Source organism: Lynx rufus, unplaced genomic scaffold, assembly GCF_022079265.1.
Source record: "Lynx rufus isolate CCGP_SWC_20201006 ecotype Redwood Valley unplaced genomic scaffold, mLynRuf1.p SCAF_21, whole genome shotgun sequence".
Lineage (NCBI taxonomy): Eukaryota > Metazoa > Chordata > Mammalia > Carnivora > Felidae > Lynx > Lynx rufus.
Window position 1 is genome coordinate 9,885,077 of NW_025814836.1, and position 14,714 is coordinate 9,899,790.

The following is a 14,714-nucleotide window of genomic DNA, read 5'->3' on the forward strand; positions in this document are numbered from 1 at the left end:
CACATTGTCACAAATGACAAGATTTCATTTTCATACATGTTCCGCTGTGTGTATGTGTGTGTGTGTGTGTGTGTGTGTGTGTGTGTGTGTGCCCATGGACACATTCCATTGTGTCCATATATATCACATCTTCTTTGTCCAGTCATCTGTTGATGGGCACTAGGTTGCTTCCATATCTTGGCTATTGTACTTGGTTACTTTTTAAAATAATGACCCCTAAGTCCTGTTCCTCAGAATTCAGGATTTTAATCCACACTGCATCCTTTATTTTTAAAGCAAATTCCATATTACCTGACCACTTTTTAAAATAAGCATTTCCATCTAGCGGTGGGAAGTTTATTATGAAAATACCAGGTAATTCCCAGTACTCAATATCTGGAGCATTCCTCTGGCTGGGTGGGCTGCCATCTTGCCTTAGCTGATGCTGGGGCTGGTCCCTGCCTGCTCCACTGGGCCTTGCCCATTCCTGAGCCCTGTCACTGCCCTTGTCAGCTTCTGTTGCCATTGCCCGAATTTACTCTGTCCAGTCCCCCTGGCTGTACTTACTGTCTGAGCCTGACCAATCAGTTTCTGGATTTCCTCCCCCCTCCCACCACCACCAAGAGATCGTTTTTCCTTGCAATTATATTTGTCTGCGTCTTTCCTGGGAGAAAGGGAAGTTTTACCAACGATTTCATCTGAAGCCAGTGAAACAACATTGGCCTTGTCATTTGTCTTATAATTAGTGAAGGGCAGCCGCTCTCAAACTTCTTGGTTTGAAAGTGTCAAAGACCACAAAGAGCATTAGCTTGTGTGTGTTATGCCTACCGATATTGGAAATGAAAGCTGAGACATTTATAAAATATGAGAGTACACAAGCACACAGTGTATCAGCTCTTAGAGCAAAGATGGCACCCCACGTCAGGTAGCCTCTGGAAATCACTGTATGCTTGTGAGGGGATGAGTGAAAATGGCAATAACACGGTGGTGGTGTTATGAAAATATTTTGATGCCAGGAATCCCTCGCACACACCTTGAAACCCCTGGGATGGTGTAATGCAACCTGACAAGACCAGTCCAGGAAAATGTTGACACTTGGGTTTTGTGCTTGCCTCTGATGGTCACTGCACAGCCTCGGAGAGTTATCTGATCTCTCCCAACCTCTTTTGTCCTTTAGTGGTAGCCACCTTATCTGCCCTTTATCCATAATGAGGAGCTAATTACAGTTCCTAGTCCACAAATGTGAAGATAGAAATGTGATAACATACATGTGCTTAGCACAGCGCTTGGCACAGAGTCAAGAGGTCAGTAGATGTTGGTATATAATGAAATATATGTGCTATGTACCCATCACGGACTTTAATTATTACCAACTGAAGGCAATCCTGTGTCATCTGTGTCCCTGACCTACTTTTCTCTCCTGGCACAGATTGTTTTTTGTGGATAAATTTTTTTTCTTTCAGTTTTACTGAGATATAGTTGACATACATCACTGTGTAAGTTTAAAGCACACAGTATGATGGTTTGACTTTCGTATATTATGAGATGATTACCACAGTAAGTTTAGTTAATGTCTGTCATCTCATCCAGGTACAAAAAAGAAAAAAAAAAGTTTTTTTCCTTGTGATGAGGTCACATGACTACTGTCTTAGCATCTTGTCAGTACACCAGACAGCAGCATCAACTATCATCATCATGTTGTACATCACATCCCCAGTATTTGTTTATCCCATACTGAAAGTTTGTTCCTTTTGACCACCTTCAACCAATTATGACTGAAGATTACTTTTTTAAAAAAAAATTTTTAATGTTTATTTATTTTTGAGAGAGAGAGAGAGAGACAGAGTGTGAGCGGGGTAGGGGCAGAAAGAGGGAGACACAGAATCTGAAACAGCTCCAGGATCTGAGCTGTCAGCACAGAGCCTGATGTGGGGCTCCAACTCATGGACCTTGAGATCATGACCTGAGCCGAACCTCAGATGCTTAACCAACTAAGCCACCCAGGTGCCCCTTGAGGATTACTTTTGACACAAATATCAGACATTATATGACTTCACTATAAATATTTCAGTATGTATCTCTAAGAGATACTCTGTTTTTTTTAAACAAAATTGCAACACCAGTATCATACCTCAGAAAAACTGTAATAACAGTAAATATTTAATCAGTGTTCAGATTCCCTTGATTGACTCATAATTTTCTTTACAGTCTGTTTGTTTGAATTGGGATCTTAATAAAACCCACACAGTACAGTTGATTGATATGTCTTTTTAAGTCTCTGTTCATACATGAGGAAAAGATTTTCTTTCAAAATCTGCTTTTCAGAGACAAAACAAAAATCTGGCCACATGGAAACCTTTTCACTGGGGATTACATGGGGTGCAAATAAACGATTAGATTAATACTAATGTCAACCCATTGTCTATTGTGTGTCAGGAACTGGGTCTATTGTATGTCAGGTATGATACTAACGGTAATAATAGTAGTCACCTGTTGTTGCTTACTTCATACCAGATGCTTACTTTTCACAAATTAGCTTCAATTCTTTCTGCAGTTTGAGGTAATTTTTGTCATTCCCATTTTATAGGTGAAGAAATTAAGGCTAACCTACAGTTTCAGCCATTTAACAAGTGGCAGAGTCAGGATGTCACATTAGATTTGTCCGTGCATTCTTTCCAAACTGTCATACAAAGTGCGTTTCTCCTCAGATGTCAATCACCTTCACAAGATTTTTCTTTCTTTTGGCAGCTGGCGATTTACATTTTACTTAATAATGACTGTTGCTGGAATTGTATTTCTTTATGATGTAAGTTGTCTCTTTGATATTCTTTGACTGGAATTTGTCTTTAATTTTAAAAATTCTTGCCTGTGAATTCCTTGGGAAATAATATTCTCAGTAAAATAACCAGCTTTTATGCCTTTAAACTCATCCTAATGTCTAGAGAAGTCCGAAACCCTCAGGCTGTCTTTCAGAGCCTTTGTTAAGCTTTGAATTTGCAAATACTATTTTTTTTTTTTGCAAACATAAGTCTTAAACCTAATCTCTCTCTATTTCCACTTGCACAACCCATGTGCCAGCTACCCCTGAACTACTAACAATCCACTGAACACACTGGTATATCCTCACTTTTGGATTTTAGCACATTTCATCCCCTTTTCCAGAAACTTCTTGCCCTTCCCACCCCTATCTACCTGCCAAATCCCATCCCTGCCATATCGAATCCCACTTGTTCTATCAAGACTCGGTACTCACTCATCAGAAATCTTCCCTTCCCAAATTACCTTTGCATTGTCTGCTTAAATAGTTATTAAATGATTACCTCATTAAGTGATAGATAGTTCACAGAAAAAAAAAGGATAACCAGCTTTTAGAGATTTCTTTCAAGATATTTTTATTGCTGCAGAAACAGCAATCTGGTTCGGAAGTAATATTGTTAGAGGTTTCGCTTGTTTGAATAATTCCCTGCATGAGACAGCAAGGTGTGTGGTCCCAGATTCACTGGAAGTCATGAGCATCACAGATATGTTGTATGGGAAGATGTACAAAGAGAGAGAGTTTCAGCAGGAGCAACAGTTTACTGTGCATGTGTGCCCCCATCAGTGACATCAGGAAGAGCTTATGTTTTCTGCTGAAATCTGCCTTTGACTCCAAAGACTTATTTTCTCTCCCTTGGTTCCTTTTTTTGTCTTTTTCAGAAACCTTGGGTTTATGACCTGTGGGAAGTGTGGAATGGCTATCCCAGGCAGGTAAGTCCCCTGTGATACGCTCCCTCCCTTATGTCAGCTTTGGGCCCCTTAAATTGTCCCATGAGTTAGGTCCGAGCCCCCTTCCTACTCTCTGTCCATGTCTGTGCAATTCTTTGGCTTTTTCTCTACTGAAGCTTACTCCTTCTTATTCCTTATTTACCCATCCCATGTGTTTTTCCTTTAGTCTCTTTATGGTTAATGCAATTACATATTTGAGTTTAAATCTAGTATCTTAATATTTATTTTCTATTTGTATCACCTAGTGCATTTCCTTTTATTGTACTCTCTTCTTACTTTTTTATGGGCCAGTCAAGTTTTTGAAAAAAAAAATTATTATTCCACTTTTTTCTTTATATTAGCTTTTCAGTTAGCTTTTATTCTTTTAGTATTTATCCTAGAGATCACCATGTGCATTTTTAAATTATTGGATGGAGTCTAATAAAACTTCGTGCTCTTACCTCTTTCCAGCCACTGAACAGTCATTAGAATACTTTGTATATATCCCCCTCCTATTTCCTCCTTCAAATATTTAAAACCTGACAAGTCATTGCTGTTACTGTTTTGTAAATCAGTTAAATCTCCCTCCCAATGCTATGCCTTGTATCTTGCTTTTCCATGCTTCCATCTGGGATGATTATCCTTCTGGCTGAAGAAGTCCCTCTGGTTTGCTTTTCTGAGATGTTATCACTTGGCCTTCATTTTTTAGAGGATATTTTTCCTGGGTATAGAATTCTAGGTTAGCAGTGATTTTCCTTTAGCACTTTGAAAATGGCATTCCGTTGCCTTCTGGATCCCATAATTTTCTTTAAGAATTCAGCTGTCAGTTTTTATTTTTGCCTCTTTGAACAAAATGTCTTTTTTCTCTGAGTTCTATATCTTGTCTTTGTCTTTCACATTTTATTATGATATGCATAAATGTGGTTTTCTTTGAATGTATCCTCTTTAATGTCCATAGTACTTCTTGAATCTGTGGTGTGATATCTTCAGTCAGTTTTAGAAAATTCTCAGCCATTGGGGCACCTGGGTGGCTCCGTCAGTTAAGCATCTGACTGCAGCTCAGTTCATGATCTCACAGTTTGTGAGTTCGAGCCCCATATTGGGCCCTCTGCTGTCAGCATGGAGCCTGTTTCAGATCCTTTGTTTCCCTCTTTTTGCCCCTCCCCTGCTTGCTCTCTCTCTCTCTCAAAAATAAACAAAACATTTTTTAAAAAGAAAGGAAAATTCTTAGCCATTACTTTAGTTCCTTTCTCTTTCTTTTCTCTTTCTGGAATTCCAGTTACAGGTGTACTAACATGCTAGACCTTTACACTAAGTCCCATATGTCTCTTTTGCTTTTTCCAGTGTTTTCCATCCTCTTGCTTCTCTGAGCTTTAGTCTCTTGGGAGTTAATCCTCCACAGATTTCTTGCATTTTTGCATGTCAAATGAAATGAAGCACTGCCTGCCTTTTGTTCTGTGCTATCTTCTCAAGGATGTTTATATAACAGACAACCTGGGAAAATAGAAATGTCTCCTTCTGGAGCAAAGGGTAGGCATGTTACCATCTATTATGAAAGATTCAGGTTTCCTAGCTCAGTGTTCCTCTCTTGTAATACAACCCATTACATGTGCAGATGTCATCTGACCCTTTTTTTTTTAGCCCTACATGAATTAAGATGGGAGAACTGGCCCAAATATTGATACTCTGGCAACTACTATTACTGTGAATAATAAACTATTCTTTATCTCTGACCCAGGAGTTTCATATCTTCAATCATTATCCATGAAACTGTGGCAAGCTATCCTGCAAGTAGGGTAAAATCTCAGATCCTTCACAGATCTGGATATATTGTATTTCGTGTCCTCTAGTTTGCTAGTGTCTTTTCTAGCAGTGTCTAAACTGCTGTTAAATATATCTTATAAATTATAGTTACTCTGTTTTCCAGTTCTCAAATTTTCATTTAATTCTTTTTTTAAATGGATTCCAGTTCTTTACTAAAATTTTCCACATATTAACCAAGTTTTCAAAGTTATTTTAAAGTCCTGGTCTGATGAATCCAATGTCTTCATCATCTATGGGTCTGTTCTGTTTTCTTATTCTTATCTCCTTGTGCTTGATAACTTTCTATTGAATGATAGATATTGTATATGAAAAAGTATAGATGCTCAGGATAATATTATCTTCCTCTTGAGAAGATTTACTTTCACTTCAATTAGTTAGAATAGAGACAGATCACCTTCATCTTATATGTGATTGAGTTGATTCAAGGTTGATTCCAGTCTTTTTGAGGGCAGATGTATTTACAACTTACCCATATTCCTAGGATATTTTCCTAGTGGTTTTAATAAAAGACTACAGCGTTTGCCAGGACTCTTCTTGCTTGGCTGGCCCTGATTACCAATTTGCATCCTAGCAGTATGAGATTGCCAAAAGTCCATTTAACTTCTTCTACTTCTTAGTCTCTGGGTCCATACTGCTTATAAATTGACAAATACTCACTAATGCTATACACAGGTGTAGTTTTCTTTGAATTTATCCTCTTTAGGGTCTGTAGTACTTCTTGAATTAAGGATGCATTTGAAATAAAGGATTCACTTTTAATGCATTTTTCTCTTTGAACTCTTAGCTTCACAGGTTCTGGATGCCTTGGTTGCTCTTTGATGCCTTCTCACAGATATTTTTATGCATTTTACCCGGATTTTTTTTTAGTTATTCTCACTAGGAGAATTAGTCTCATAGGTGCTTGTCTGACATAGAAGAAAGCAGCAGCTGTCTCATTCTTTTATGGCCTTACTGAGGATGATTAGTTGACCAGAAAATTATTCCTTTTAATATGTTAGCTTCAGTATTAAAGAATCAAAGGTTAGACCATAAGATACTCAGGCATTATGTAGGCCAAACTCCAGTCTTATTCTTCTGCTTCCAACTTACTCTGAACTTCTTAGGTATGTTAGTTATCTATTGGTACCTAACAAACCATCCTCAATACAGTGTCTTAAAACAACAACCATTTATATGCTTGTGATTTGGGTTAACAATTTGAGCTGGGCTCAACTGAGCAGTTCTTTCTGTTCCATGTTGTGTTAAATGAATTCGTGCATGCATTTTTCTTTTTTTGTTTTTTTTTTTTTTAATGTTTATTTATTTTTGAGAGAGAGAGAGAGAGACAGAGCATGAACAAGGGAGGGGCAGAGAGAGAGGGAGACACAGAATTGGAAGCAGGCTCCAGGCTCTGAGCTGTCAGCCCAGAGCCCGACGCGGGGCTCGAACTCACGGACCGCGAGATCGTGACCTGGTTGAAGTCGGACGCTTAACCGACTGCGCCACCCAGGCGCCCCCGTGCATGCATTTTTCAATTGGTTGGTGGGTTGATTAGGGGATGGTTCATGTCCCTGGTGTCCTCATTCATATTTTTGGCAGTGGGCACCTTGATCCTCTACTTTGTTCTTATCAGCAGGATAGCTCAGGTTTCTTACCTGGTGATTGTAGACTCTCTGCTTGCATCATATTTGCTTATGATCCCTTGACCAAAGCCCAAGATCAAGTTCATGGTCACATAGACTATACCAGTGCATGGATATCAGAAGGTGAAATTCACTGGAGGCATTAATGTAACAATCCATTACACCAAGTAATATATCAACTTACCTAAAATAGGCACCCCACACACATACACACACTATAACATTATTAAGTAAAATTCTAGATGTAGAAATTTTTTTTCAGAAGACATTTTTGGAATATTTAAATAATTGTGTATATTTTATTACTGCCCTTTTTTAGAATAGGCCAATTCTGATTACTTAACTGTCACCAGTAAAGAGGTTAGGACATCAAATTTTGAATAGTATTCAAGAAACATAAAACAAGGTAAATTATGGGAATAGCAGAACAGACTGGCCAATATTCTTAAGTAAAGATTTTTGAATTTTTTCCTAATTTAACTTTTAATCAACTAAAATAATGCAATCAAACCTGTGGTAGTTTTATTAACTTTTTTTTTTAAGTGTTTATTTATTTTGAGAGAGTGAGAGAGAGAGCATGCATGTACACATGTCAGTGGGGGAGGGGCAGAGAGAGAGGGAGAGAGAGAATCCCAAGCAGGCTCTGAGCTGTCAGCACAGAGGGCTTGATCTCATGGTTCATGAGATGATGACCTAAGCCAAAATCAAGAGTCGAGTGCTTAACCGACCGAGCCACCCAGGCACTCCATAGTTTTATAAACTTTTAAATAAAACATTTAACTTGATTTTGGAATTTTTATCTACCCTTTTGGAAATAAAATGCCTTGAAATATTATCTTTGATTCCTTTTCAGAAATTGAAATCTTAAAGCATTGTAATTTTGTGGAATTAAATAGGTATAAACAATAGTTTAATGCCTTATAATGAGTTATTGATGATGCTAAAGCAGTGAATTTTTCTCATTTCTCATTTTCCTCAGCCCTTGCTGCCTTCTCAGTACTGGTACTACATTTTGGAGATGAGTTTTTATTGGTCTCTGATATTTAGCTTTGGCTCTGATGTCAAGAGGAAGGTAAGTATCTTATTTACAAAACTACTTATTGTACTTCTTCAAAAATTTTTACCCTCCCCCCCAAATCTTAGTCTTTAAATTGTATTCTTCCATGTGTGTAGTTTCAGTTCATAGCATTTTTGCATTTTATATAGCACATAGATTAGTGCAAATCTTGCTCATACTTTGGTGCCTTGGTGGGTTTTTGTAGTGAAACATTAGAGAAACTTTAATGTGGAAACCCCGCCCCCCACCCCCGCCTTTTGTTCAGTGAGAAGAGAACTCTCCGTTATGTGATCTGTTTTTTTCTTTTGGTTTGGGAATTTGATGTTCTTTAGGTCCTAGTAGTTTTAATTCTGCGGCCACATCCTTTAGTTGATTACAACCCACCTTATGTAATTCTTTGATGTACTCAAAAGGTTTTAAAAACATGCTGTCCTTAATTCATCCAAGATCTTTACAAGGGAACTTTGCTTCAGGCATGATTAGTTTTGCTTTATATGCAGGGAAATTGAGTTACAGGCATGCTAAATGTATCCTCCCACATAACAAAGTGAGGCGTTTTAGGAACTGTTTAGGAACCATTTGCTGGTAAAGAAAACCATATTAGAATCTCAATGCAATCACAAGATTTCATCATCTATGTTAGCAACACATATCAAATGATACTCTTGGCATATACTTCATATGGTATACTCTATTTAAAAGTCAGTTTGTAACAAAATTTGTGTGATAAATAAAGTTAAGTTGAACTCAGTTTTAAGGAGATAAGACCAATTGGCTTGAATAAATGATGTTTGGGGGTGTGATGGTGTCCACTGTCCACATTAAGGGGTTCAATCAACTGCAGTTAACTGGAGATCTAACAGAAAACTTCTGGAATGTAAGTATAAGAACATATTATGAAAAAATCTGATAGAAACAATCTCCTTCCCACACACTTAATAATAGCTGTGGATTAACTGTCATTAACTTTAGTTTGGGCTAAGAATACATCAAAATGAAATTGTTTGAGCCATTTTCTCAAGGGAGAGAATTGAAAATAATCACTTTTTAGAAGGTCTTCATAGATATACTAAGGTGGGTTGATCCTATAACAATCCTGTCTTTCTCCCACCTTTGATTTTTCAGTAGTTGGTTTCTCTTTATTACATACAAGTGCATTGGGTACCTTTTCAAAAATTAAATGTAAATATATGTCATATATTTGTAAATACATGTCTTCAGAGACATACGAGACATACAACTATCGGGAGGGGGGTAAAACACAGGCTCTGGAATTGGAACGCCTGGGTTTGAATCCGTGACTTCACCACTCACTAACATCTCAAGCTAACTGGCTAGACCCCCTGATCTTCATTTCCTCATCTGTAAAATAGAGCTAAAAATAGTTCCTGTCTCTGGTTATTATGAGAATTAAGCAGATTCACCCATACAAAGCACTTCTTGGTATACAGTAAGTGCTCAATAAGTTAGGCTGTTATTAGTAGTATCATATTTACTCTTTTACTTTGGCTACAAGGAAACTGAAATCTTTAAGTTTTTTTTAAAACATCTTTATTGAGGTGTCTGCATACTACAATCCATTCATCTAAAGTACATAGTTCAGTGGTTTTGAATATATCCACAGAGCTGTGCAATCATCACCATAGTCAGTACTAGAACATTTTTGTCACCCCCAACAAGAAATCCTGTACCTTTTTGCAGTCACTCCCCATTCCTCCTAACTTCCTCAGCCCTAGGCAACCACTAATCTACTTTCTGTCTTTGTGGATTTTCCTCTTCTGTATATTTCGTATAAATTGAATCATATAACAAATCGTTTTTTGTGTCTGGTTTTCACTTAACATAATGTTTTCAAGGTTCATTCATGTTGAAGCATGTATCCATACTTCATTCCTTTTAATTGCTAAATAATAGTCCACTGTATGGATATACTACATTTTATTCATCTATTTATCACTTGATGGCTATTCGGGATGTTTTCTTTTTTTGGCTGCCAGAAATAATGCTGCTGTGAACATTCATAGGCCAGTTTTTGCATGGAGATATTTTTATTTCTCTTGGGTATATACCTAAGAGTGGAATTGCTGGGCTATATGATAATTTTATATTTAACCTTTTGAGCAACTGCAAGGTAGCCGTAGCATTTTACATCCTACCAGCAACATATAAGCATGCCAGTTTTTCTACCTCCTTGCCAACACTTGTTATTTTTCTTCATCATTTTTATTATAGCCATCCTAGTGGGGATGAAGTGGTTTTGATTTACATTTTCTTGACAGCCCATGGGTTGAGTGTCTTTTTTGTGTACTTGTTGGCCATTTGTATATTTTGTTTGCAGAAAACCTTTTAAGGTTTTATGTTCAGTTGTAATAGCTTTCTTTAGCCTAGATTTGCTAATATATTTGTTACACTTTCATTTGTTACTTGTTTCATATGCAGCATCTCTTATTTTAATGGTTGTACAGTTTCACTATATTGTGTATCTGTCTTTTTCCCTTGTTGGAATTAGACAGGGAATAAGTGATAGATGTAAATATACACAGGAATATACTCATGTGTGTATGTATATGGGATGGGATGTGTATGTATATCCAGTGTGAGGCAGTGGAAAGATGTTAGGAGATGTTTAGGATTTAGATGACAACTATTCAATGCTGTCTCAGAGTTCAGTGACTTCAGTGATGCAGATAATATGTGCTAGTTTCCCTTGCAAGGATTGTGTTTAAGAATAAAAGTGAAAGCATTTTACAAATTTCAAAACATTCAGATGTAAGTTACTGGTTTTTTTTTTTTTTAATATTATTGTTGTTGTTGTTGTTGTTGTTAGCTCTTCCAGTGATTAGGAAATAACTGCATTTGCTTAATAGCCGCTATTTTCCTCTCATTATATAGGATTTTCTAGCTCATGTCATCCACCACCTGGCTGCTATTAGTTTGATGAGCTTCTCTTGGTGTGCTAATTATATCCGCAGCGGGACCCTCGTGATGATCGTGCATGACGTGGCTGACATTTGGCTGGAGGTAAACTTTTGCCATTAAAAAAAGTAATAACAATACCACGTCCCGGGTTTTTGTGTCTCATCCCAGGAAGAATTGTCTGTGAGTGATTTAGCAGGGCTCTCTGTCGTGAAAACACCTGAAGTCTGAGGATGTCTCCGGGCTTAAAGAAAGGAAATCTTTTAGTTTTTAGTTTCCATCTTTCTCCAGGGTACTTGAGAGAGGTTAACTCATGGAATCCCACTTGCGAAAGTCGCACGCAGATACTAGCTCAGAAAGTACACTGATGTCTTCCTGAGGAAGGAATGAACTCTAATCTTTGAAAAGGAAACCTTGCATTTGTGGCATTATGGATTCTTAATATTGGATGATGCCATATATTTCCTTAAGCCAAAGCTGAACACCCATTGGATGCTTGCACTCCCCCACACGGATGGTCCTCCAGCTTTAAGGAATGAGAGCTGATGTTTATTTAAATGACATTTCTTTTCTAAGGAAGGAATGTTTTGGAGCAGGGGACATTAAAGCAAGAGTCTTCTTAATCCCAAACAACACAAAATATGAGAAACAAAACAAAATTAGGATTGTTTTCTCTACATGTTTCTGTTCTGTATTGGTTCCCGTTTGCCCTGAGGCAGTGATCCGAGGGTCCTCTTCCCGGCCAGCTCTCCTGCTGTACTTAGGGTCACATTTCCCAGAGCCACTTAGTGTGTCCTTTAAATACCTTTGCTTATAATGCAGCTGAGGAAAATGATGCCAACCGTTTCATGTTCAGGATCGCCTGAATATAGGTTGGTATGGAAGAAATTAAATTTGATAGGATCTTGTTTTTCTAGAGCAGGGTTCACCAAACTTTTTGGTGAAGAGCCAGATAGTAAATCTCGCTTTGTGGGCAACATAGGATCTCTTGCCATATATTCTTTTTGTTTTTTATTTTCTCATACCCCTTTAAAAAGTGAAACCCATCCTTAAGGAGTGACAAGCTTTAGCCCATAGGCTGGACTGTAGTTTGCTAAACCCTTTTCTAGATGTAACCAGAAGTCATTTGAAGCTATTTTGAAGCAACTGGCTACTGTTAAAAAAATATCAGATGTGCACAGAATTTTGTTTCTTCTGTGCAATTGCAGTTAGACATGTAAATCCCATTCTAAAGGTCTAGATTATTCAGGGCAGCAAATGGCTTAGCAAAAGAAGGATTATGCCAGTTTTCCCATGTATCGCTGTCTGAATGTAGCCATCTCTGTTATAATTACCTCCTTCTCTGATCATATCTCGGTAACCCTGCCTGTAAATTAAAACCATATTGGCCATGACTTAAGAATTTTATGCTACTCTGTTGCTTCTAAGCCCTCTAGCCTTTGGTGTACGTCCACTGTAAAACAGCTTCACTGTGTTGTTAAAAGGGAGTTAGCTGTTGGGACTGGGAATAAGCACTGGGCTGTCCCTGTCCACCCTCCCCCACCTTATCACTGACACGACAGAACTCCCTGGGTGATTTGGGCAAATCACTTAATGCTTTGTTTTCTGTCCTCAGCTGTAATATGAGAAGTCATATCTACCCCTTAGGGTATATTGTGAAATTTAGCTCATTACTGTTTGAAAATGTTCTGGGGTTCTTAGGTGAAGAAAAAAAAGAACAGAAGAAAAATGAAATGTCAAACTCAGAGGTCCCTTCGTGAATAAACTATGAAAACAGCTTCATGTTGTTAGTGATCATGAATCATTTCTGATTCACAAGCCATGATCTAACGTGAGGTTCAACGAGCAAGGCCAGTACCTTCCACCAGCTGGGAAGAGGCAGCATGAAGTAGTGGAATGGGACTCATTTTTTATATTTTCCAGAGGGTGCCTAGTCCACAGCTTCCTTGAGTAGTTGGTTTTAGTGTTTGTCTTCTTGGGCAAGTTCTATCTGAACCCAGACGTGGTACAACTTTTGCCCCTGTTTAGACCCTCCTAAAGATGGTGCCTATTGATCTTTCAGATTCCTCAAGAGAGCCGGTAGGTCATTTTCTTAGCTCTTTCTTTGCAAGGAAAAATAGCCCCAGTATCTATGATCACTCTTACTCAGAAGGTGCCTTTGCCTTCTTCAAGCATCTTCCTGACCCTCTAGTTTTCCACATGTTCAAGTTTGGATCCAGGACCCAACCCTTTAATGGTATCATCGTATCATTTTGTTTATGAATATTTAATTGAAGAATTTTATACGAAATCACTTTATCTGAACGCAATTGCTTTCTTTTGTTTTCAGTCTGCGAAGATGTTTTCTTATGCTGGATGGAAGCAAACTTGTAACGCGCTGTTTTTCATCTTCTCCGCCATATTTTTCATCAGCCGCCTCGTTGTCTTTCCCTTCTGGTGAGTAGACAAGGTGCTGTACCATGACTTTGGTCACTGTGCTGAGGTGGCCTTGGCATGTTGTCAAAGTCAGAGTGTTGCCCTCTCCTCCTTACACTGATGTCCAGTTGTTTGTGCCAAGTTCAGTTGGAAACACTAATGTGAAGGGGCCATTTTTATAAATAATTAAAACAACACCTTCCAGCGTGGAAAAGGGTTATTACAAAGGGAGGTGGGAAATGTGTAACCCAATGGGTAAGCAGCAGCTCTGACTCTATGTCTCATTTTGTGAATGTGGATCTTTGTGATTAACAGCTTTTCCAGTTATTCAGTGAAATATCATTGGCCAATCAGCAGCTCTTTGAAAGAGAGGCATGTTCTATGTTAAAAATAACAGTAATTGTGGTCACCATTAATTGAATGCCAGACACTGGATTAGGCCCTTTGTATAATTTGGCTCTAGTCTATACAACAAATCATAAAGATAGGTATTACCAGTCCTACTTCACAGATGAAGAAAGTGATACTGATTTCATTCTCCATGATCACTGGCCCTAACAAAGTTCTGGATATCTTTTCAATATTGATCGGCTCTCGATCGGCTCTCGATCAGCCTGTTGATTTTATTTAGTCAAGGGCAAGGATTGAAGAACTTATATAGTGTCTCCCCTGACAGTCATCCCTTTGACAAGCATAATTTTCCACGTGTTGATTGACAGGAACCAGAGGACAAATGTGAGGAAGTCTTTGATGGTTTGGAAGAAAGAACTTATAACCAGCCATAGTTTGGGGCCGGACTAGGAGTTTCAGATCCTCTCAGCAGAAAAGTTAGTGTCATTGAAGATCCTGGGTTGCAGGGGAAGGGGATGGAGACCCACTTCCAGGCCTGGTTCCTAGTAGGTGCACAGCATCCTTGACTAGACCCCAGGGAAGTCTAGTCAGAGAGGTCAAGGGATGCTGCCCTCCCTATGGAAGCCAGCTACAGCTTTAAACATAGACCAATATCTCACTTAGACATTTTCTGGAGAGGAGCAGCAGAGTGTGGTAGTTAAGTTCATGGATGCAAGTTGGGCGTGGATTCAAATTCTGGCCCCACACTTACTACCTGTGTAATCTTGGACATATTAGATATTTCCTTGTGCCTCAGTTTTCTCATA

General features: G+C 38.3%; 1 protein-coding gene across 1 annotated transcript in view; it reads left to right on the forward strand.

Annotated features, from left to right (window-relative positions):
- The window catches only part of CERS3 (ceramide synthase 3), a 79,004-nt gene that overhangs the window by 21,573 nt on the left and 42,717 nt on the right, over nt 1-14,714 (forward strand). The window contains exons 4-8 of the mRNA XM_047086855.1: nt 2,728-2,785; nt 3,676-3,726; nt 8,149-8,241; nt 11,119-11,247; nt 13,472-13,578. Coding sequence (XP_046942811.1) covers nt 2,728-2,785; nt 3,676-3,726; nt 8,149-8,241; nt 11,119-11,247; nt 13,472-13,578 — 438 coding nt within the window. The remainder of the gene's footprint in view (nt 1-2,727; nt 2,786-3,675; nt 3,727-8,148; nt 8,242-11,118; nt 11,248-13,471; nt 13,579-14,714) is intronic.